The 24,969-nt window shown below is 42.0% G+C and overlaps 1 protein-coding gene across 2 annotated transcripts in view; it reads left to right on the top strand.

The window, feature by feature from the left end:
• The window catches only part of LOC119399514 (helicase SKI2W), a 114,229-nt gene that overhangs the window by 22,039 nt on the left and 67,221 nt on the right, over positions 1–24,969 (top strand). Inside the window, exons 3-6 of one of the 2 annotated variants that reach the window (XM_037666329.2) lie at positions 14,578–14,633; positions 20,543–20,703; positions 22,657–22,722; positions 24,347–24,481. In XM_037666329.2, coding sequence (XP_037522257.1) covers positions 14,594–14,633; positions 20,543–20,703; positions 22,657–22,722; positions 24,347–24,481 — 402 coding nt within the window. In that variant the 5' untranslated portion in view covers positions 14,578–14,593. The remainder of the gene's footprint in view (positions 1–14,577; positions 14,634–20,542; positions 20,704–22,656; positions 22,723–24,346; positions 24,482–24,969) is intronic. The other variant, XM_037666321.2, reaches the window with a different exon arrangement.

The raw sequence follows: 24,969 nt of genomic DNA on the forward strand, positions 1-24,969 counted from the left end.
AGGAAATCAATAATGACGGAGAGGTAGAGTGGAGCGCTCATCCGCTCTGCTGTTTTGGCCAACTTTCGTTATGAATTGCACAAAATATATTAAAGTTAGGTAGCTGAAATTTCTTTAACTAAATATATGCATGTTTTTGCTTCTGCTCAGGTATTTTTAGTTTTTATGTGTAGTGTAGATATTTTTATAAAAACCTCAAAATTGGCCCAGGAAACGTTATTTTCTTTACTTTGAAGGTCTTTATCTCAAAAAAGCCTTGTAGAAGAGCGACAAAAATTCCGGATTACATTCTTCGCATACTTATCTACCAAACTGCTGAATCTTATATTTATATAACTTTTCAGTAAAGAGGTACGATCGGGCTAAGTTCAAGAAAACACCGAACAGTAGAAACTTCTGACGACAGTTAAAAAAAAAAAAACATTTTTTATATTTCTTAAACTTTGTCCACTTATTCTCCTCCACATAAGCTTTCACAATCATTGAAAACATATTGCATAATTTTGTTGCACTAATAGTTATGGCCCCTCCAATGAGACCCCTAGGCAAGGCTCAGCGCACCATCCGATGCTTCCATGCTTAAGAAATAAGCTTCTTAATATAATTTTTCACTAGTGTGGATGGCAGGAGAGTGAAACTAACAGCGTTCCCACGGTCCCGTCGTTGCTGCATGAACTTGCCGAATGCTTTCGGTCCAATGCGCTAAGAACCAGCACTTTCCTTCAGCTGAATTTCCCGATGCATCACCCTAAAGGGACACAAAAGAGGAACAATAAATTGGTTTAGATCGATAAATTGTGCTCTGAGAAGTCTAATGTCATTAATTTCGCCATCATAGGTTTAATAATAGAGGAGAAAATCAAGTTCAAAGTTTCATTTTAATTTTTTAAATTTCGCGCCAAAATCTCCCTTCGTGTCGTCACGGATTTCAAAGTGTATTTATCGAATTTTGGCGCCATTGGCTCAACAAGATTACCCCAAACTTGGTATGTTAAGTCTATGGACCCCTCAGAGGACAATGCACTTCATTTTTATCGATAAGGAACTACGTAGTCTCTAGTAGGCGCCGTCAAAATATGTGACGTCACGGCGAATGGTGCGGAAACCTCCAGGTCACGTCGCCACCCACATTTTCTTTTTGCGCATGCGAGGTGTTTTTTGCATCATGAAAGAGTACTTTACTAATATGAGAAAAATCGTTTTGCTCTTTAGTGTCCCTTTAACTTTATGCCAGCTATATCTTGCAGCGAATATTTTCGGCTATCACCTTCTGCCACCCTGCACCTCAGTTTGTTTTCTCTTGATGTAGGCTGGCCTGAACCGACTTCTAACTGTGCCAGGAGGTTTCAAAGAGGACGCGCCGGTAGTCGCAGTGATGTCGTTAATGACGTCGATTTCTTTTTCAGGGGGCATAAGAATGTCATCGTTCAACTGTGCGTTCCGTGAAGATCTTTCATTGCAGTCGTAGCAAAAGCATGCGTAGCACAAGTAGTCTGTCTCACTGAAAGTCACTGATCTTTTGGGTGTGAAACGTTCCTTCAAAGCATTGATGTCCAGGTCGGTAACTGTGTGAAATTTTGGCTTCTTTGCAATAATTAAGCTTCTTGTGCTTCGAAAGGTAGTCTCCGCAATACACTTATTCAGAGCCATACTTTCTTGCCATGAGACGCACAGGAGGAGTAGAGTAAGAGCAAAGCGCAAGCACTATCGGCGTCGAATGAAGTGTGAACAGTGGACCGAACGCGCGGCCAGTTCAGGCCATCTGCTGCCGACATCTAAGACAGCCAAGCGCAACCGGTTACTGATAGTTTTGCTTTTGTTTCCTTTGACATTCCATATTTTGGTTTGCCACTGGAGCGGCACGTTCAAGCTTTCCGCTGATCGCAACTGGCACAGCGCAGTTTCTCTGGCAGAGCGTGCGTGTTATCAGCGCCTAGCTGCGATGCGAACAGAGGGCGGATAGAATAGCGAAGCTCCAGTGCACGTGAGTTCAAGTCACCCGAGAGGTGTTGCTGTTTCAAACTCAGTCTGTCTGAGGACGCGAAAACGAGCTCTCACTGCGCCGTCTCTTACAACGAGCATCTCGGGTGTGCACGCGCCTGCTTGATAGCCCCGCGCTCGTGGCATCTGCAGTGATCAATATTTCAAAATTAACGTCTTCAGTGCCGTCGACACCTTTTTCGCTACTGCTGGCCTTTTAATAAAAAGAAATCCAATCCTGCCTGCATTTTATACACTTGCTGGGCAAGAAGTCGGAATTCCCAATCCTTGCCTAAGGGTCTCATTGGAGGGGTCGTAACTGTTAGTGCAACAACATTATGCAACATGTTTTCAATGATTATGAAAGCTGATGTGGAGGAGAATAAGTGGACAAAGTTTAAGAAATATAAAAAATGTTTTTTTTTTTTAATTGTCGTCAGAAGTTTTCATTGTCCGGCGTTTTCTTTAACTTAGCCCGATCATATCTCTTTACTGAAAAGCTATATAAATATAAGATTCCGCAGTTTGGTAGACAAGCATTCGAAGAAGGTAATGCGCAATCTTTGTCGCTCTGCTACAAGGATTTTTCGAGATAAAGACCTTCAAAGTAAAGAAAATAACGTTTCCTGGGCCAATTCTGAAGTTTTTTATAAAAACACCTACACTACACACAAAAACTAGATACCTGAGCAGAAGCAAAAGCATGCATATATTTGGTTAAAGAAATTTAAGCTACTGAGCTTTAATATATTTTGTGCAATTCATGACGAAAGTTGGCCAAAACAGCAGAAAGGATGAGTGCTCCACTCCACCTCTCCGTCATTATTGATTTCCTGTGCTTCGAAAAAATTTTTGACGGCAAAACAAATTGCGGATCTCTTGTTTTCACTCATCAGGCAATAATATATAAAATTTTGAAAAAAAATTTAAGAGGTCGACCAGCCATTGTTTGTTCGATCTTACGTGGAATCCCCAGCTTCAATTTATCGCCTAGGTCTTCCTTTGCAGCAGCAGTGAAACTTCTTTAGATTGAAATCATAGATAAACATGCTTCGTTTTAGTGAGGTTCAAAATACATTGTGTTCTAGGGACATGAAGTTGTGAAAAGTGAAGTAATTCATTATGTCAAGAATTTCATTATATTGAAGTTTGTTATATCAAGATTTAGCTGTATTCCTCATCTTAGTGTGTTGGGAATCCAAGGTGCTGAAGCTCAATGTGCCTAAAGTGTTAGACTGCTACATTGCGCCTGAACGGGGTTATCTGGGGGTTGTGGAGCGGGTGGCATTGCATACTATATCACGCCATCTTGCTTAGGGTCGCTGCCAAGGACCACATGTTATGCACCACTCCACTTTCCTCATCGCACTTTCTTTCTTTGATATCGTCGTCTTGCATAGTCTACTGCGCTGTGTTTCCTTGGTTTCTACTCTCCACCTCCACATTCCTCCTCATGCTTTCAAGTACCTTCCTCGACACTCTCATCCTCTCACTCTATTCGTTAACACTGTAACTCAATCTCCGCTGCGCTTTGCGTTCGCTCTGCCGATTGTTTGGTCCAAACACTTGTGCCACTTGTTAGTTTGGTTACAAAGGGCGACGTGAAATTCAGTGCTCCACTCTAAAATAAAATCTGTTGTCTTTATTTCTGTTCCGGGCCCCTTGTATGCCTCCTTGCGCTTGTGGTACAAAAGGGAGAAACTGCTTTACCGTAGGGACCAGGATCAGGCCACAGCATCGGCAGTGCCTGCCCGTAGTACTACAAGAGAAAGTACTTTATTAATGCTACATTACGGTCTTATTGGACCAAAATTTCATATTGTGAATTATGCTGTAATGAAGATTACAAAGTTGCTTCTACCAATCCATAGGTTTTAAGGAAAATGGTGTTTTATTTGGATCTGTTACGCTTAACAGGGCTGCCGTGGTGGCCCAGTGGTTATGGTGCTCGGCTGCATATCCAAAAGTTGCGAGTTCGATCCCGGCTGTGGCGGTCACATTTCGATGGAGGTGAAATGCTGGAGGCTCGTGTATTGTGCGATTCGACTGCACGTTAAGGAACCCCAGGTGGTCGAAATAATTCGGAGCCCTCCACTACGGCATCTCTCATTGCTTGAGTTGCTTTAGAACGTTAAACCCAACAAACCAACCTGTTATGCTTAACGACGTGCGCATTCCCCAAGTCATAGTTTTTTTTTTTTGCAACTTGAAAATTTGTGACATGTAAAATGGCAAGCATAGACCATACCTTGCTCATGCCTCAAAGCTAAAAAAAGGCACAAAAGTTTGCAGAACTTGTATTTTGTACAAAATGACTTCAATTGTGTCAGAATGAAAATGTTAATTCTTTATATTCATATTGCATAAAGAAGTAAAAACAAGTCTCTGTCTGATATTATAGCAGAACATTGCTGTCACCCAGGGGTGCAACAGTTGTGCCAATTGAACCAATTTGATACAATTCCTTATTTTTGCTCCAAGCTGAGCCAAAACCGTGAAATTTGTTGAAATTGCGCCACGCTGCTCCAAAATGCCCGACCAGCTTCAAAATTTTCCCAGTTGCGCACATTTTAGTGAGAAATGGAGGCAGCGTTGGTCATCTGCAGTGTCGGCATCACCATCTAATACAGATGCGCAGACCCTAACCCTAACCCCCCCGCGAAAGAAAAGTCGCAGTTTCACTGCAAAGACGAAGCGATGAATGCGATAGCAACAAATGCGATCGCAACAAATTGTAATGTTATACGAAGTGAGGCCGTCAGCTAACTCTTTTGTATCCCATCTCTCGTAACTCTGCAAAGCATTGGTGTAAAAGAATACAGCCGCTCCACGGAAAGATGCTCTTTCCGCATAGTCTCTTTGCGTGGAGAGCGAGCACGTAGAAGGGTATACGAGCCGCCCACTGATGGCTGCCGAGATAGTGTGCGCGCCAGCGACCGCGACTGCGCACTCAGAATCAAAGTTCAAAGTTAGTGCTTGAGCACACACCCCCCCCTTCATGTCTTCTCATGCTCGTTCAAGACGAGCGGTGTGTTTCCTCTCTGCTTCGAGGGCAGGCCTTCCAAGCGGAGTGGTGTTATCGCATGTTCTCTCCGAGCGGCGGAGATGGGCTGGCTCGTTCGATCTCTGCTTCAGCCGCATTTGTCGGTCGCACTCGCGCGCTTTTACCCGCGGTAGAACATACGATGTGCGGGGGGATCGGATGTTATCAATTTGGACTTTAGTATACGGGACATGACGGCACAAACCCGTCGAGAGTGTTCATATAATTGCTATCACAATAAAAAAGGACAGTTGGTTCTCAAATTTCCTGATGCTTGTTTTATTGCATGCAGAACGCTTTTTAAGCCACTTTTGCCACAGTGCACTGGTCTCCTGCGGAAAAGCGTACTGTGTTTAGAAGGGGCTATTAGTACTAGTTGTCACGGACACAGCACATTTTGTTCCTTAATTACTCATTCGTGCACGCGCCGTGTAATTACGACTAGTATGATCGCTGACATCTAAAAAATGATTGGCAATCATTTGGAGCTGCTGTGTATGGCTTTTCTGTGGCCTTGAGAAACAGTAGACAAAAACATACGCCAGTTTTCTTTTTTCGCCACCCCCACTTGCTCCTGCTTTACAAATCTCCCGAATTTCGAGGTTGCCAGGTTTGCAGGTCCACATTAGCATTTGCACTGCCTGTCGAATTATTTGACAGGCCCTGAAAGTAAGCCTTCTTTGTTATACTGCTTCAAACTTGGGATTTCGTGCTAAAAAGCTCAGGTTTTTTTTTTGTTAACTTGCTCCAAATTTGGATTTTTGTGCTCCAAAAGCAACATTTTGCTGCTCGAAAAATTACTCCAAATCCTATTTCGGCTGTTGCACCCCTGGTAACCATTACTCCAAAAGAAGTTCAGATCTTGCCTGCTTCCGGCAGTGCTTAGTGTGTCTGGCATGAGGTCGTATTAATTATGCTGCTGCTGTTGCTGCTGCTTTGTATTGGCCATCGCTTGCAAGTGCTTCGTCTAAGCTGAGCTTCAATGACATAACTCACTAGCCCTTCATCATTACTTCTATCAGAGTGCCCTGTATGCATAAAACTGCCATTACTATTGAAGCAGTGTGTGATGCATTGCAGCCTTTCCAATCTCAGCGCTGCATGTTCCAAGTTCAAAGTATGTCTTGGGTTGCTTGAGGTTGGTTACATTGGTGGCTAAAGATGGTTTCTTGACTAATTGTGCATACTTATAAACATTAAAGTACTGCTGGTAAAATGTGTGTTTGTAAAATTGATAACCAAGCTTGGCCAAATGAGATGTACCATATATTCTTTTCTGAATTGACATTAAAGGGAATTTCACTTATCTACGTGACTTGTAGATCACGTAATACAGGTTGCTAAAGTATTGTTCAACCAGATTCCTGAGCACTGATTCCTAAGATTCATTAAAAAGAAGAGAGAGCTGGCTATATCATTAGGGATGGATTTTGTACGTTGCTGTCAGCCACGAATAAATAACATGTAGTATGTGGTGGTTCAGTATCTGCATGTCTTGTTGACTGCATCTCAATTCAATGTGCTTATATTTCATTTTCAAAGGAAGTGCACTCATGTGATATTTGTGTCTCTAAAACTTCATTAAACATTCAAGAATGAACAACTGACGGCATCAAATCTCTCAAACAGCATTCTGATCAAGGACATCATGCAAAACTTCACCTGGGCTCCTTTCAGTATGGTTTCCTGTGGTGTACGTTTTGGACCCTAGATGATGTCTCAACTTCGGACCACAAAGTGAATTCAAAAACTGTGTAAGATGCCCTGTTGTGGAAAGCTAGTGTGTGCACCGGTGCCTGTATTTATTTGGTATGGAACCGAATAGTTTGCAGACTATTGTTTTTCTTTGTGTGCAGAAATAACACTCCATCTTAGTTTGCGCTCCTGTGTGCATTCATTAGACCTTGCTCAAAGAAAGATCCTCATGTGGACAGGCCACGGTGGTAGAATAGGAGAGGTGTCCAAAATGGCATGACACATGCATCACTGGAGTTCTTGAGTTTCTGTGGAAGGCACCAGGTGGCAGTGCACTTTTTTGGGACTATATACTAGCCCTTCAAAGGCTATGCTGTAGAAAAAGTTCAATAATGTTTTTTCAGTACAAGGTCAATAATGTTCCTAATAATATATAAAGTCTTTTAGACAGCCTTAACCACTAAAGTAAGTGTACCAGGCTGTATGCAGATTAGGCTATATAAATGGGTGTTATTGATTGGCATGCACTGAGGCAACTTGGTCATAGGTAGTGGGGAATGTTACCTTATGCAAGAGCTGCACTTTGTTTTATTATAGTTGGGCCAGGACCAGATGCTTTTAGACTATTCCTTTTCACACAATCTATAAGAACATGCCCTTTGGAGTCTCTATATTACATTCATCAAAGTAACCGCCCCTCCCTCCCAAGAAAAAAATAAAAGTAATAATAATGCTGATTTTAGCGGGCAGTGGGAGTAGATGGCACTCTCTGGGCAGAATGGTAGTACCTTCAGACTTGCGGTTGATAGCTCGAGGTGAGTACAACAAAGAGCTTCTCTTGACTGTTCTCGTTAAACTCTTCCAATATAGATACTTATGAAGTAAAGAAGTTATGCGAAATGGGCTGAAAGCAATGCTGTGTATGATGGATGTGGAACACTGTCACTCAGTGATGGTTTCAGCTGTGCACTAGAGACAGCTCCTCAACATTGCTAGAATTTCTACAAGGAATATAAGGTTGAATAAAGTTCTAGCTAGCCTTGCTGCATGTATCGGCTTTCTACTTCCAGCAATTAATCTCTGCAGTCATATAGGCTTAGGAAACGACCATTCCTTTGACTAGACAATAATCTTTAAATGATAATTCATACATGTGGTTAACAGCTACAGCATCGGTAAGGTAGAATTTTTATTGCAGTTCACCTTTGTAAACAACTGCATTGAATATTGAAGTCTTTAAATTGAATGCCTCAAATTTTGCATAGAATCCTGCTAATAGTATTCTGTCGCAAGTCGGAGCCTCTCTGCTTGCACGATAACTAACCATTGCCGAATGCTGGTATACTTAGTTGCCATCATGGAGGAAGGAAATGTTCGTGGAGAGTCCCTAACGTATCCCAATGCATTACAAGAAGTGTGAAAGAAGTGGTGTGAGGGCAGATAACTCTGTGGGGCAAACAAAAGCAGCAGGGGAGGGTAGGGTGGGGGAAGGGGGATGGAAGCACTTTCTATGTTGCAAGTGTTTACTCTTCCATAAATTTTACACCCCAGTATAAACTTGATGCACACTGTGCAGTCTGTACGTAGTGAAATGTTGTAAACATACCTTTACCAGGCAGTTAGTTGCGTACTGAAATTCTTCAAGGAATGTTACTTGTGCAACAGTCCAGAAAGTATAGGTATGTGCAATGTGCTCTATAATAAAAAACATTCAGTTTCTGAAGCTTCATGTTTAAACTGACTTGGCAGCAATTTGTGCATTCTGTATTTTATAAAGTTAGGTGGTGAAGTATCAGCTGTTGGAAAGGATGCTGGGTGTTGGGGCTTTTTTTCTTTCTTGTTGCTAAATTTCCTGATGGAGTGGGCCAATTATCTATACCCTTTCTGTATACATGGAGTGTGTGTAGCACTGAGCGATTTTAAGAGCTGATTTACTAGCTACTATTCATTACAATACTAACCTGTGCATAGTTGACCTACTTTTACACTGAAAATGAGAGCTGCCACATAGCTCAGTGGCTACACTGCTCAGCTGCTGACCAGAAAGACTCTGGTTTGATCCCCGCAACGGTGGTCACATTTCGATGGAGGCAAAATGCTAGAGGCCCTTGTGCTGTGCGATGTCAGTGCATATTAAAGAAGTCCAGCTGGTTGAAATTATCTGGAGCCCTCCACTATGGCGTCTCTTATAGCCTTAGTTGCTTTGGGATATTAAACCCCATAAACCAACCAACAACCAACCAACTGGTGAAAGGGAGGATACTGCTGCAGTGTATTTAATGGCAATGTATGTATATATAGGGTCATTCCAAGTGAAACGTCCCAGCCCAAAATTCGACCACCAGCGATGCTATTGAAAAAAATTGAGCTAGAAGGTATTTATGTGAGAGTGATTTTAGTAGAGTATTTTCGTTCAGAAAAATTATCTGGTCACGTGACGGCCTTTTGAAAATTCCGGCGAGATGGAAAAGTTGGGTGGGAATATATTACGTGTGCTCACCCTTGAAACTAGGTACAATGGCACATTGTGTTTTAAACCATTCTATTGTCATTTTTCTTTCACGTGACGTCACAAGAAAAACCATATATTAATTTTCCGGCTTAAATAGGCTTAGCAAAGAAGCAAGAAAACGTGCAAATTCAGACAATTTTCGTAAAACCGGCGGCAATGTTTCAGCCGCAAAAATTTTATAGCTGTTTTACCAGTCAACGTAGTATCTGCTAAAAATATTTTTAACCTTTGTAAGCTAGCGTTTATTGAGATAAATGCTTGCAAAGTTGACAAAAAATGACTTTTTGGGGAGATTCACTCGTAAATTAAGCATTGAGGCCCTCGTGATAAAAATATGTGAAAGGGTTCTTTATATGCTCCAACGTCTTTTTTGTGATGTGGAAATTTTTATTCCTGTAAATTTTGTTTAAAGCGAAAAAATAATTTTTGACGTCCACAACCAATGTCACTGGAATGCACTACCGATGTCTGTCTTTTCTGCAGAACGCGTGCTTTTTCTCAGCGATTTTTTTGGGCTTGCATGAGGGCTCCGTTAGTGTTTCAAGCAAACTATGGCAGCGTTATTTCGCATCAGTGTATACGCATATCGCAATTAGCTTACTTTCGTGCCTTCATAACTGGCACTAGGGGGAAGTCAGGCAGACGAGCACAGCATGGGCATTAGCGTTTGGCAGTGGTATTTATTGGCTGACTCTGCTTCATCTTATGCCACACGGATGTGTGAATCACATGATTTCTTGCTTTCGGGTGTTTCACACTAGCATGAGAACAGCGTTTCATGGTTTGCCAACACTTGCAAAAGGAAATTATGGCTTGAAAACGTACATTTCTTGTTGTTCAGGCCTATTGCTTTCCGATGTGCCGTCCTCTGGTCGCATTTTCCACACCTTAATCGTTAATGTCAAAGTAGGCCACCTTGTCATACATACGGGCTTTCTCACTTGAAGTTCATGAGTGTTGGAGAATGATGTAATCCCAACACATTGTTCTGAAAAAGTAATAACAGTATCTGGGGTTTTGTGTGCCAAAACCAAGACATGATTATGAGGCACGCCATAGTGGAGGGCTCCGGAAATTTCTACCATCTGGTGTTCTTTAACATGCACTGAAATCCCACAGTACACGGCCTCTAGCATTTTGCCTCTATCGAAACACGAACGCCGAGGCCGGGATCAAACCCGCGACCTTCGGGTCATCAGCCGAATACCGTAACTGTTACACCACCGCGGCGGACAGTGTTGAAGGAGTAGGCGGTTCGAAATGGTACAGTTGTCGGGTCCCTTTGACAGAGATCACCATGGCGAATCTCTGAGCGAGCTGGGTTCTCGTTTCTTGAATTTTGCAATGTGGCAACCAAATCGCTGTAACACTCTTTACATTACTTTTGGTCCAGCCAAACAAAGCATGTGGTGGCGGAATCTGACCACCATATGGCCTTCGTAGACTTGCTCTTGCTGCCAGATGTTTCAGTGGGCCGCCAACATCGTCGCATGCGCTTTTGACATGGGAAGTGACAAGGAAGTTCCACTCTGCTTATAGGTTGTGGTCCTCCTCGTGGTAGCAAAAGTTCAAAACGTTATTTCTATTTTAAGCATGTAGCCCTTTAGGGGCTCGGCTTGTCGTCCATCTACTGTCTGATGCCTCATGGTCAATATATACATACCTAAAACAAGGCTGACAATGCTCAAAAACCAGTGCAAATAAGCTAACAAGGTCTTAAAGGAGTCCTGACACAAAAGTTTTCGCCCCGCGTTTTTTTGCTGCAATGTGTTGCTGGGGGCCTGTTAGTCATAACATGGCACATCGTTTGCTGCAACGCGCGACAGATAATTAATTACAAGCTCCTCATTACCGACACAGCGTCAGTTTCGGTTTGACAGAGCTCCAAAAACGACAAGCCGCCGGGTGCAACTATCACCACCTAGCGAGTGAAACGCTCGATCACGTGAGCACACAGAACAGTGACTCATTTCCGCGCGGTCTGTCGTCGCCGGGCTCATCGTCGTCTGATGGCGACGATTTTCTTGCAGCGGGGATGGAAGGGATTTTCGACGTGGCGAATCACTTCAGGTTTGACCCGCTGGCGAGGAGCGATTCGTCGGGAAGCGCGTCAAAACAGAAATGGCGGCTACGACGTCATCATAACTTGTACCGGCTGCAACGGTTACGTAGGGGAAGTAGGGGGGTCACCTCGGGTCACCTCCGAGGGTGTCAATGCAATAGGTGCGGCCTATAATGCTGGATCGCGCTCGCAAACTTCAAAATTCATATAAAATACCTTCCAAGCTTTATTCGCTGTCGATATTTTGCAGATGGTACACGCACGTACACGGGAATCGATCCAGCAGGCTATCTCGGCCGCGAAATTTTGTGTCAGTACCCCTTTAAATAATATGAGCTACAGAACTAACCAAGTATCAATCGCAATTATTTACCTAAAATCACGGAAAACGATTCTGTTTGCCAGCGCCTACCAGTGACATTTGTTGTGGACATCAAAAATTATTTTTTCGCTTTAAACAAAATTTACAGGAATAAAAATTTCCACATCACAAGAGAAGACGTTGGAGCATACAAAGAACCCTTTCACATATTTTTATCGCGAGGGCCTCAATGCTTAATTTACGAGTGAATCTCCCCAAAAAGTCATTTTTTGTCAACTTTGCAAGCATTTATCTCAATAAACGCTAGCTTACAAAGGTTAAAAATATTTTTAGCAGATACTACGTTGACTGGTAAAACAGCTATAAAATTTTTGCGGCTGAAACATTGCCGCCGGTTTTACGAAAATTGTCTGAATTTGCACGTTTTCTTGCTTCTTTGCTAAGCCTATTTAAGCCGGAAAATTAATATATGGTTTTTCTTGTGACGTCACGTGAAAGAAAAATGACAATAGAATGGTTTAAAACACAATGTGCCATTGTACCTAGTTTCAAGGGTGAGCACGCGTAATATATTCTCACCAAACTTTTCCACCTCGCCGGAATTTTCAAAAGGCCGTCACGTGACCAGATAATTTTTCTGAACGAAAATACTCAACCAAAATCACTCTCACATGAATACCTTCTAGCTCAATTTTTTTCAATAGCATCGCTGGTGGTCGAATTTTGGGCTGGGACGTTTCACTTGGAATGACGCTATACTTTCACAATTCTGTTGTGCACATAATAACTAGCACACAGCACGCATGCACTGCGTAGTACATTTAGACAATTTAGTCAGGTAACAACAAAAGTTTATTGCAGTTCATTCTCGAAAGCCACAGTCATACTTTTGGCGCACGTTATGCACCTGCACGTGAAACACTATAAACGAAAATAGACAGGTGCTCTTAGCTGACACACAAAGCAAGAACAAATATTGTGCACATCAAAGAGCTTTGCATGCGAATCCTGTGCATCAGTGATGCATCAGGAAGGAAGCGAATATATGTATGTGCAAAATGTGACACTCGTTTCTTTCCACAGCATGTACAACTTGCACCCAGGCACGCAACAGCCGGGCATTGCGTTGCACGCTTTCATGGTGAAAAGTATTGCAGCTTTTGCTTTATACATGTCCACGCTTGCAAACAATGCACTGGAGATAGCTGACTACCTTTAAACGAGAAATGGCAGGTAGAAAGGAGGAGCTGCCTGTTTAGCTGCTCCTTCGCTAGGAGGTGCTGTGGATGCTAAAGATGTGGAGGCTTTATGAACATGACGCTTAGCTTGCTTGCAGCTCTTCATGAACGGGCCTCTCCTTACTTTTCCTTCCTCCATGGTTCCAATCGAGCGACTGTTCACTTTACACAGCATTCTCATGTGGGCACCACAAAAGAGTGCAAAATCTGTTTTTATCACAACAGAAACACTGAGTGAACAACACATCTACGCTGCACATGATAATCAGTGCTAGTAGTCTGTATTAAATGATGAAAACTATTTAAGATCGCTTTCCAAAGTGACAGTATCATATAAAGATTTTCTCAAGCAGATGAGACATAAAACTAAAACTTGAGCTTAACTAACCCTATTATGTCTTTTCACTCAGGGTAAAGTGCCAAAGTAGACCCGAAATAGTCTTGCTGCCACCTTGTGCAATGTGGCAGAAACTCAAAAGATGTTGGAGTACTATTGAATGACGTCATTTAGGTACCTCTCCTAGTCCGCCATGGTACAGGTGCCTCCCCTCCTACCTCCATATTGGGCAATGCAAGATAATTAAGGCATTATAAGGAAGCAACACCACACTGAGGTCCTCGCATGGCTGTTTTAGAGCCTCTTGAAATAAGATTCATTAGCAGCTTGCTCATGAATAGAGGCTGGATGTTTAGGCATAAAAATTGTGAGTTTTGTGCACCTAAAACAGGCACATAGAACTTTTCTTTATGATTGGTAAGGCCTGAAATAGGCACATTAAACTGTGTGCATATCATGACACATATAATGTATTGAATTTGTGCAGCCAACTTTCATGGTAAGAAACTAGGCACAGTTTACTTGGAATAACAGAGATCTGAGCTAGTTGGTAAGTATTCATGTTAAAGAGACAGGGCATACAGACACGGACACAAGAGAGAAGTCAAGACACCACAAACGCCGACTAACAACCGACTGTTAGTCAGCGTTTGTGGTGTCTTGACTTCTGTCTTGTGTCCGTGTTTGCACGCCCTGTCCCTTTAACGGTTTACTTGCGAGAGGGGTATGAGGCAGCAAATGCATATTGTGTTAGCATCGCCTCACAGGGCCTTACTGGTCACACAAGAAAGCACTTCTATGTCAATCCGTATACACCTGGCATAAAATACATACCTGCCTTCCTCCACAAGCTCTTATGTGCGTTGCCAAAAGCAAAAGTGGCTTCTAATGCTGCCAATCTTGTAGAAATAAGTACTAACCAAATGTGCTTTCGGAACAAAATGAGTGAATAAAAAATAATTTTCTGACGCTAAAAACAAAAATTGGGTATACGTAGGAACAAATGACAGAAATGGGCATTTATCGACACGATAGTCAGTGGTAAGCTACTACTTGACCCATAATTCATGCTCGTTCACCAGAAAGGTGGGGCCCTTATGAGAAGGAACAAATAGTCCTTTGCCTATAATCTGGTCTCTACTCATGAATAGCTTATGTTCATATATCACTGATAAGTTGGAGGAACAGCACTAGGAATTATATTTTTTAATCATGTCTTTTAAGGAACGTGCATATACGTGGTAGTAGAACCTCGAAAAAATTTAGTATCAGGTCGCTTTTAGTATGCTTTCAAAATACGCACCCAATTTTCGGGATGAAAAATGCGAAAAGTATTATTTCAGAAATTATGCTTGTGTTGCCCCGTCCCCTCTTTCTTTTTTTGAAAGCTTGACAGCTGCTGGGATGCACTGTACCTGTTCTGCTGCAATTGTGAGACAGTTTGGTATGTGTCATGGTGCTGTGCTAAATCTGTGTGTTGTCAGCATGATGTGTGCCATTTTTCCTAACATTGTACTTCCTTCTATGTGAAGGCAATGCATGTGCATTTTTTTGTTCTTTGGCTGACTTGCAAACACCTGCATGACCTTGCATGTTTGTCACAATGTTTTTTTTCCATGCATGTGTGTGTGTTTATTGGTTTATTGACTGCAGTGTTCCCTGCATGGGTGGCTACTACTTTCTGTGTGCATTTGCTTAGTGAGCTGCCTTTTTTCACTCTCAAGCCATATAAAACTTGCCTTGTTGCTATTGCCGTAGTTTCCGTAGTTTCTTAATTGTACCGTACCGTAGTTTCTTAATTGCCTGAATTTTGTGCTCTTGGTCAGGCGGTCTTTCCTTCTTCCCCTGCCTACGCAGTCATGGGACTTGGTACATATGAAGCTTAGACCTGAGTCATCAGTCAGACTTATCTTTGAAGAGCTCACTTCCTTTGTACCAGACTCCAGGGGCTTCAGCTGTGAGGCCACTGCCACCAGCGACGATTGACATAGCTACTGATGCTAAAATAAAGACTTGTGTTTGCTGCTTGCGGCTGCAACTCTGACTGTTTTTCAATGCACAGACATACCTATTTACTTTTCATTTATGCGTGGGACACAAAAAAAATTCAGACTTGAACAAAAAGTCCTTACTTGAAAACATACAGTATATTTTGAATTAGTCATTGCTTCTTTTGTTGTGTATGCTAAAACAACTTAGAGGAATAAAAATTTTGAGCAGTTGGAGGCATAGATGAGTGGTGCTACGAGTGCTAATATTTTTAAAACCAGGTAATTTTTTGTATAGAGGGTCAGTGGTGACTCAGTAACTTACGTGCATCTGCTTAGTAGGTTTTTACATCTTCAGTGCTCAATCCAGGGCTCTCAAATGTACTGAATCTTGCAGTCTGAATGGGGCTCAATTTAATTTGCAACCAAAGAAGCATTCCTTTTAGTTGCCCTCATAAGTTCATCCATCTAGAATTGGTAATTGTTGGAATGTGCAGATACATTCACTGGTCGAGGCAAAAAAGTCCTAATTCCAAGTTCCCTTCTATGCTGAGTAGGAACTACCAATGACACAATCTGTAAGGGCGTGTGTGTCACCTTTCTCCTCGAACAACCAGTGTGGTAGCCCAGTGCCAATGCACTGCTGAGCTCAAGGTTGGGAGTTTGGTTGTAGCTGTGGCAACCACATTTGGTGGGGTTGAAATGCGAAAATGCTTACATGCTCAGATTTAAATGCATGTAAAGAGCCCAGGCGGTCAAAATTAATCCAGTCTCTCCCCAAGGGTGTACATCGAAAACCTATAATGGTTTTGGCATGTAAAAGCCCAGAATTTATTTTCCTTCTCAAGTTACTTCAAAGCACTCTTGAGCAGTTAATCAAGTCTGATAGCTACCATTAACTTGCCCGCCATGGTGGTCTAGTAGTTATATTGCTTGACCGCTGACCTGAAGGTCGCGGGATCGAATCTTGGCCACGTTGGCCGCATTTCGATAGAGGCAAAATGCTAGATGCCCGTGTATTTAGGTTTAGGGGCACGTTAAAGAACCCCGGGTGGTTGAAATTTCCAGAGCTCTCCACTGCGGCATCCCGTATACTCATATCATGGTTTTGGGACGTCAAACCCCAGCAATTATTATTAGCTACCATTACCTTATAGTGTACATTGTCATGGTACCTTGAGGTTAGCCTGCTCCTCTTGTTTTTTGTGCAGCAGAAGCATATCTTGGTACTAGAGTGGTGCTATTAGTCCTCAGGCTTGGCTCGCAGCTCTTTGTGTACTGTGTGTGATGTGTAATTGCTCCTGCAAAAGGTTAGCTCTACATTGGGATATAAAATGTGCCACTGGTCATAATTGCTACCAGTTTTGCATTTGTTGCCAGGCTTAGATATTTGCCAAAATGCTAAGTAAGATTATTGTTTACCTTTTTTGTTGACTGCATAGCCTTTTTTTGGAAAGCAAAGGAACTGTATGCTGGATAAGTAGAACTCATCTTTCATAGTAATTGGCATACGCATAGCCAGGGTAACTAAAACTGGCTAAAGGTTAGCTCCATGGTTCGTGTTTCCCGCTGGTTTTTATCCAATTCGACATGTACCAGCTAGCCCAGTCCATTGCCTTGATAACTAAAACTTGGGATGGGGACATAGCGTAACAGTCGGAACTGTGATGTAACAATCAGAGATGCAGTAAATTATTGGATATAACAGTGCAAATCTAAATTATTACGTACAGCAGGTCACAAATACATGCTTATAATGAATATTGGAGTTAGTGAAAATATTTTAATATAGTATGTAGCTTCATTCTGACAAGGTTCAGTCATTGGGAAAGAACATTGCGAGGTACAGTCATACCCAGTATGAGCTGCAACACAGCACCCATGATCGAAGGGACACAAGCCTGCACAGTGACACTGTCAAAATTTAAATTGGCCTACCAAATATGAGTAACAGGAACAGAGTGCACGTCACCAATTTTTCTTATGTCAATGCTACCTTGTAGTCAGGGGTGGATACAGAATTTTTCCGAGGTGGGAGGTTAGCTTATGGGATGTCGTAGCTAAAGCTGAGCATGGGGGCATCAACACCCATACTCGGCTTACACATCAAAAAATTAAAAGGGGCCGGGGAGGGTTGGGACATCTGAACTCCTCTCTGTATTCACCCTTGTGTGTAGTGTTGGCACCACTTTGGACATTGGCAAATGTGTTGCAGCTTATATATATTGTGACTTTACATGATGACAGAAAATGAGACTCTGGGCTTATGGGTTTGTCATATATTTCTTGTTGGGAGAGTTGAATGTTAAGGCATGGCTAGTGTTAGGATTTTTATGGTGATAGCCTTAAGCGGCTATGTTGATGCTTCCCACCGTGAGGCTTGTGCACCAGACTGGAAAACTTTCTGGAGACCCATCCAGAAAACTTCTCACCGCTTATGCGAGACAAGCAGCCATGGAGGAGAGCAAAACACGTACATATGCAGTCGGTTCCTCCTTTCGCCGCGTTGCATCATAGTAGCAACAGGTTCTTTCTTGCAGTAAGGCGGTTGCGTGCATTTTGCGTAGTTACATCACACAGATGTAGGAGCGGTGCGTTGGCGGCGTCGACGGTGGCAGCAGTGATGTTAGTAGAGGGGCCTCATCCCAAGCACACCCTCATTCCGATGTTGCAGCCAACGCTCTTCTTAGAGCGTTGGCTGCAACGTTGTTGCAACAGCGTTGGCTCCTTCTGTGCAGTCGCAGCCAATGCTCTTCTTAAAGCATTAGCTGCGACTACACAGAAACACAACCGGAGGCTCCCCTATGTCTTGCAGAGGTCTACACTTAACGCGTTACTGAAGTGCTGACAGACTTTCGCCTTCTTGTGTTACAAGAGTATGACACCTTCTAAACTTCTTGTTTGCTTTGTTTAATGAGTCGTCACGTTTTGTGTGGCATATGACTTTACATCCATAGAAAAACTACAGGACGTGTTTGTTGAAAAAAAAAAAAAAACGTTGCGTATTATTACTGCAAAGTCAGAGGAGGAAACTGACTTTTATGCCGGTGTTACAAGCTACATGTTTGGAGATGTAAATATTAAATTCTCTGTCAAAAGATAGGGACAAGAGATCATGAACACACTACATAGCTGGAGAATTTTATTTATATCCTAGAAGTGAAACAAATTTGTGCCTATGAGTCATGAGTTAACAAAGTATGTTTTGGCCACCTTCCACTATAAACAATGGCTGTGTCATCTGCGAATCCTGGAACATAATGTCGGCCACAAGAAAAATGTCAAAAGTTCCTCAAGTGCGAACCATTGTCTTGTCCATGTAAATGGAGCTGAAGTGGCTTCAGAAGCTTTCACAATGGTCGTGCCTTAAAGGGACACTAAAGAGAAACAATGAATTGGTTTAGATTGATAAAGTGTGCTCGGAGAACGCTTGTGTAGTTTATTCCACCACCATAGGTTTATTGTTAGAGGAGAAAACCAATTTCAAAGTTTCATTTTTAAATTTCGCGCCACACTTTGTAATTCGTGACGTAAAAGATTTCAAAGCGCATTTAACGTATTTTAGCGCCACTGGCTCGGCGAAATTTCCACAAACTCGTTATGTCAAGTCTCTGGCCCCCTCAGAGGACAGTGTACTTTGATTTAACCGATTAGGAACTACGTAGGCCCAAGCAGGCGCCGTCAAAAATATGTGACGTCACGGCAAATGGTGCGGGAATTCCAAGGTGGCGTCGCCACCTTTATTTTCTTTTTGCACGTTTTCTCGCTTATTAAGCGTCTTCTCGCAGGAAGCGTGGTGTTTTTGGTATCGTGGAAAACTACTTTACTAATGCGAGAAAAATCGTTTTGCTCTTTAGTGTCCCTTTAACTACAATAGCGCTTTATGGGCTGCATTTGTCTGAATAATAATAATAATAATAATAATAATAATAATAATAATAATAATAATAATAATAATAATACAGTTGAACCCCTTTATGAAAGACATGCACAGGGGAGCATTTCTAGTCCCTTATGTGAGGGGTCTCTGATAAACTGGGTACCATGTTCTCATTTTCTGATCAACCCCTATCTGGATGTAGGCACACTGGTGTCTCTTATACCAAATTCTCTCTTACATCAGTGCCTCTTACAAAGGGGTTCAACTGTAATAATAATAAGAAGAAAAGAAGAGGACCTTTACAAGCTGTGTTAACTGGTTACCTTTTTATGGCTTAGTTTGTACTTCAGAGACAACATTGGAAACCAGCATCATGCAATATTTTTTTTTCTTATGTTTTTTTCCATTGCACTTTTATTTTCAGTGTTAATAGTAATTGTAGGGGCTTTCTGTCTGAAAACCACGATATAATTATGAGAGACGCCGTAGTGGAGGACTCTGGAAATTTTGACCACCAGGGGTTCTTTAACGTGCACCTAAATCTAAGCACACGGGCCTCTAGCTTTTCACCTCCATCGAAATGTGGTCGCCGGAGCGGATTCTACCCCGCGACTATTTCCAGTGTTTGCTTCTTCATTGTGAGGTTGCAGGGGTTTGCACCGCTTACAAGGTGCTCATAATATGAAGGCAACTTTGCACTAAAATGCTACTGAAGTAGCTGATGTGCTCCTTCTTGAATAGTTAAGAAGACGTAATTTTTTGACACATGATGAAATATATTTAGGGAAAAAAGCAAAGCTGCTCATTCCCATTAGGCATTGTGTACAGAATTGTGCACACCAAGGCAGTGAATCAAAAGCAAGAGCACGGTCAAAAATGATGAAAAGGGGAACATGTCGCACACATCTTGAAACAGTTCTGATTGAACCTGTGCTGCAGCTTCAGTAATATGTGTAAAGTGTTTAATGAAAGAAGTTGGAAGGCGGACAGCTGGGTGCTTGCTTTCTGTCTGTACGTTGTCATGTAGTAGGTTATTTTTTTGTTTTGAATATTGTTTTATGTAAGGCATTTTTTTTTTATTCTTTTGGTTGGAGCACTCTTTGCTAGACGTGATATATTTGTTACATATCCAATGTTCTTGTCGAGGGTTCTTCCATGGAACCCACATTCTGTAGACTTGACAAAAATGTCTTTGGAATTGGAATCTTTTTAGTATATGCACATTTGTATGATTTTCTGAAGATGCCATTAATTCCGAAGATAGAAAATGTGCAGTGAAAGTGTTTTTTAATGGACAAAATTGGTGCCTTTGTGTTTATGATGAATGAATGTTTGTGTGCAGTAAAAATTGAGCGTAAGATTTGTTGGTGTGTTTCTGTGTTTTGCCAGGGTTGTATTGTGGAGTGTTAAGTACAGAAGACAGCGGAGAACAAAAGAGTCCTTGCTAGCTACACTTTGTTGACTTCATTCTTTTCATTGTGGTAGAGTTGCTGACAGTCCCACCTGGATTTGAAGAAGGCATGACTTTTGGCAGTGAGCAACCCTCAAGTGAAGACAGGCTCTCAGTGCGCCATGTGCTCAATTCGGCTGATGTGCTGTCTTCTGGAGAGCCGCAAGTCTTAGAGGAATCCAGCTTAGAAGTCAAGGTTATTACTCTCACAGACGTTTCATCTCGTGCACTTGCATGTGACAATGCTTGTATGTGTTTTTTTTTCACATATGATAGGTAGAGTGTTGAGGCTCTTTAATAGGAAGCAAAACTTGTTTTTGGAAAGAATTTTATCGTAAACACGTCGGCAATACTAGTAGATCAAAGGCTAGCTATATCTAACTTTGCTTTGGTAAGCGTTCTATGGGTATATGTCGGGTGTCCCAGCTAACAGTGGTGAAGTTGTTCTTTGTTTTATTTTTCATTATTCTTGCTTAATCAGCCAAGTGATTTGTACAGGCAAAATTGGGTTTCTGGCAGAACAGGACAGGTGACTGAATACTCCATAGGTCTCTTAACTGTGTACTTTGTCAGTTGTTCTCTTCTGTTTTTTCATTAAGCTTGACTAAACCCAGTTGGGCCAATACTTGTTCATAATTGTGTTGGAAAAGTTATCGATGACATCAGTGGGACATCCAGCTAGTGGCCGTTGTGGGATGTTGCTCACCCATGTAATGTGCCATGGCCTTGTGCGGCTGAAAACTCAATTGGCGGTGTTTTATTTATTTACTTACATAGTTCCTGCAACGCCGTTGTGGCATTACTGCAGGGGGATACACATATAAAGTCAGTATGGTTGATGACAGTTCTGCGATAGTACCCCAAAACATAGTGGAAAATTTAATTATAACAACATATAACAATTACAGCCCGCAAACAAAAATATTTTAGTACAATATGGCACATGGCGAACAGGTACAAAAGGTGAAATACGCACGTCACAATTTCACAACGATGAGAAAAAAACACTGTTGTCACTCAAGTTTACTGTTGCTATGATCTTTACGCAGAGAGCTTAAATCGTTCTGTTAATGATTCCAAGGGCTTGCTCTAGTGGCTCAATGCATTTATACAAAATCTTCAAAACCTTCTTAAAGAACCTCTGACACCAAAATTGAAACCTCGAGATGTTTGTGTTGTTTGATTGTCTTGTATACGTGGACACTTCCAACTGATTATTAGTGGCGAACGTTGCCTTTAAGGTATTTTAATTATGTTTTAAAGTAAGCCTGAGTGCTCATCTGAGTTGGCAGCACCTTGCGACATCGCCACAGGTATGACGTAGGTCGGGACCCTGTGTGACGTTCCAGGAGTAAAGCGAGTATTATCAGCGTCATAGAAGATTTGCGGGGCACACTGAAAACCACAACTTGCGCCCAACGAGGGCTATAATTGCTCGCCTCTCGCTCTGCTGTTGGGCTGCTCTCAAGATGGTTCTTTCTGCTTACGCCAGGAATGCTTTTCTTTTTCCTGAGGGGACACGCTCTTAGCAGGCTTAACTCATATTGGAGCACCCTCATCCATTCATTCTATACCACGCACGGGGCCCCAATTTGAAAACTGCACTGTCAACATCACCAAAGCTTGAGCGCACAAGATCTTAGGCGCTGTGCCGCTGTGGGGCGCTAGTTTCTTACGATTTTAGGCGACTGTTTCGAAGTGACGCTAAAACTGGTCACAGTTAATAATGCTAGCAATAATTATGTGATTCATTAAACCATTTACAATTGAATTTCATGATTACCAGATGCAAAGCTACAAATTACAGTACAAAAAATAACTAAACTTTCCCTGTCAGGGGTCCTTTAAGGTCCATTTAAGGGCACTCAGCAATAAGCACGAGTTTGCTATTCCTTCATTTTATACAAAATCTTTTTTAAATCCACTATTTTAAATGTTTGGCAGCACTGTCGCAAGCTGGGAGCTAGCTTTAGATTGTTAAAGTGACTTAAGACATTGGGAAAGAGGTATACCAACAGTGATCTCTTCATTTCGTTCTTTTTTTTTTTTTTTGGAAATTGTTGTGCATTTCTTCTATGTGATATTCTAATGACTGTAATTTGATTGGGAACTGTCAGAAATGATGGATTAATGTTCTTTTTTTATACAGCAAATAAGTGATAGCCTGCTAAATCAGACTCTGGATGACGCTGGACTGTTGGAGCACCTTCAATCGGTACGTTGCAGCTTGCTTGTCCAAGAATATGGCCGGGTGTGTCTGTGATGTGCTTTTGAGTGCCATAGCAATGGATGTGCTATCAATCCTGTAGCCTGTGAAACTATCGTAGTACACATAAGGCACTTTCTTTTGTTACTCTATAAGCCCATCACAATTCTTATGTCAACATTGTAGCTCCTTTCACTGAGCTAGGATCACTGCAGGAGCGTTTATGCAGAGTACTCATTGGTAAGACATACCACATCACACTGTCTGGTGCACTTTTTGGGAGCTGCATGGGCAGTGTGTCACCTGCCAAGGGGGTCTAGCAGTTGTGGTGCTTGACCGCTGACCAAAGGTCGCAGGATGGAATCCCGGCCGCAGGGGCCACATTTTCAATGGAGGCGAAAATTCTCGAGGCCTGTGTACTTAGATTTAGATGCATGTTAAAGAACCCCAGGTGCTCGAAATTTCTGGAGCCCTCCACCACGGCATCTCTCATAGTCATATCATTGTTTTTGGATGTAAAACCCCAACAATTATTATTATTATTATTATGAGCAGTGTGTGAGAGAATTTGGACTGCAGCTGCAGGTGTCAAATTCTTTGTTTCAATACAAAGAAAGCTCGAGGGAGCTTACAAGTGATTCAGGGCCTTCTTTTCACATTTCGTGGGCACTTGTAGACTATTATCACTAGAAAAATGTGTTCTTTTAATGTGAAGGAACTGTAGCGCTGCTCTTTGCAATTACTGTGTTAGTCTAGCAGAGGAGGAAGGTGGACAGAAATGACAGATATAGAGACAACAACACTTGCTTCTATGTTTGACAAAGTAAAGTGCCTTGCGACAAGGAATCTCTGTTTATTTTAATAAACTGTCATCATTAAAGAGAAAGTATTTAAAGAGCAACTCTTTCTTTAACACAGCTAGAAAATGTTGCTGATCTGTAGTCAAGGCTTCTGTGAACATGTGAGCTTGACTATTATTGTGCTGCATGCAGCATAGGATTTATAATTTCGTGCTGCACGGAAAAAAGGGAAAAGGAAGGGTGGGGGTGGGGGCAGAGCCACTGTTACTACGGCAGTGCAGCTGGTGCTCTTCCCCTCCTCCTCCTGACTTCGGATTGTACTAGTTTGTTTTGCTTGAAGTATGGCCTTCACTTCTTGCATGGCACCAGACACCAGCTTTGCCTACTATACTTATTGACTATAGCAACCAACCTGGCCAACCTATGTGCTCCTATCATGTTCAACAACCAGTAGCAGTGGTCTTTTCAAAAGCTGGAGCCTACTGCTATCTTGGCTTGCCCAACTTTTGCACCCGCTGCTTATAATCTGCAAGGTACGGCACAATCGCACTAGCTAGAGGTAATTTATAATATTGCCTTGAAAGTTCCATGCAAAGGTAAAGCACGCTACTATAAATACCTCAAACAGCTGTTAGATTCTGCGTTCTACTAAATGCACTGCCATGCTGCACTCCTGCTAGAGCACTTCTCCTAGCTGGCCTGTGACCACTTGGAGTCTTTGAAAATATTGCTTATTAAAGTTTGACTGTGTTGAGTTAGTGCTGTTTCAACTTGCATACTTTTATTTTGCTGCGATTGTCTTATGCTTTGATGCATTCTTTTTAATGTCTTAGGAGCCTGCAGCCAATGTTCTGAAGATCAGCAATGTTATGAATGACCGTAATGTGTGTCTTGAGTGGGCTGAACAAGTGGATATTTCCAAGCCCATGTTGGACTTCCATGAAAAAGTTCCTGACCCTGCCTTCAGTGTATGCTACTGCTATTTTCTGATGAAATGTTTGAATTTTGTGGACAGTAACTTGTGCATTATTTTTGTTCAGTGTAACATTTTTTTCTAAATGTGTCAATCAATCTACGCGTCGGCACTGGCTTAACATCTTGGTAAATTGAACCACAGCCTCAAAATAATCTGCTAGTTTCTAACCAGTACTACTTTCAAAGTAATAAATTGATGTCTAATGTTTTTTAAACTACTTAATTTTATTAGTGAATGTCTCTTGCACTTATTATGAATTGCCATGGTCTATGTGCTTGCCCCAATTTTTTAGGCCCTAAGTGTGTACCATTTGAAGCGCAGCAGAGCAGTACCACTGCTGTGCTTCTAAATGTGGGCTTGACCCTTACAGTGCCTATAAAAGTGTCGCTAGTTTTTCCCTCATTTCAAACTTCCAAGAAATACCAGGCATATCCTTGTCATTTTCAGTACACATTGAGCTGACCCAGTCATCAAATGGAT

This window comes from Rhipicephalus sanguineus, chromosome 1, assembly GCF_013339695.2.
Source record: "Rhipicephalus sanguineus isolate Rsan-2018 chromosome 1, BIME_Rsan_1.4, whole genome shotgun sequence".
In the NCBI taxonomy this organism is placed as follows: domain Eukaryota; kingdom Metazoa; phylum Arthropoda; class Arachnida; order Ixodida; family Ixodidae; genus Rhipicephalus; species Rhipicephalus sanguineus.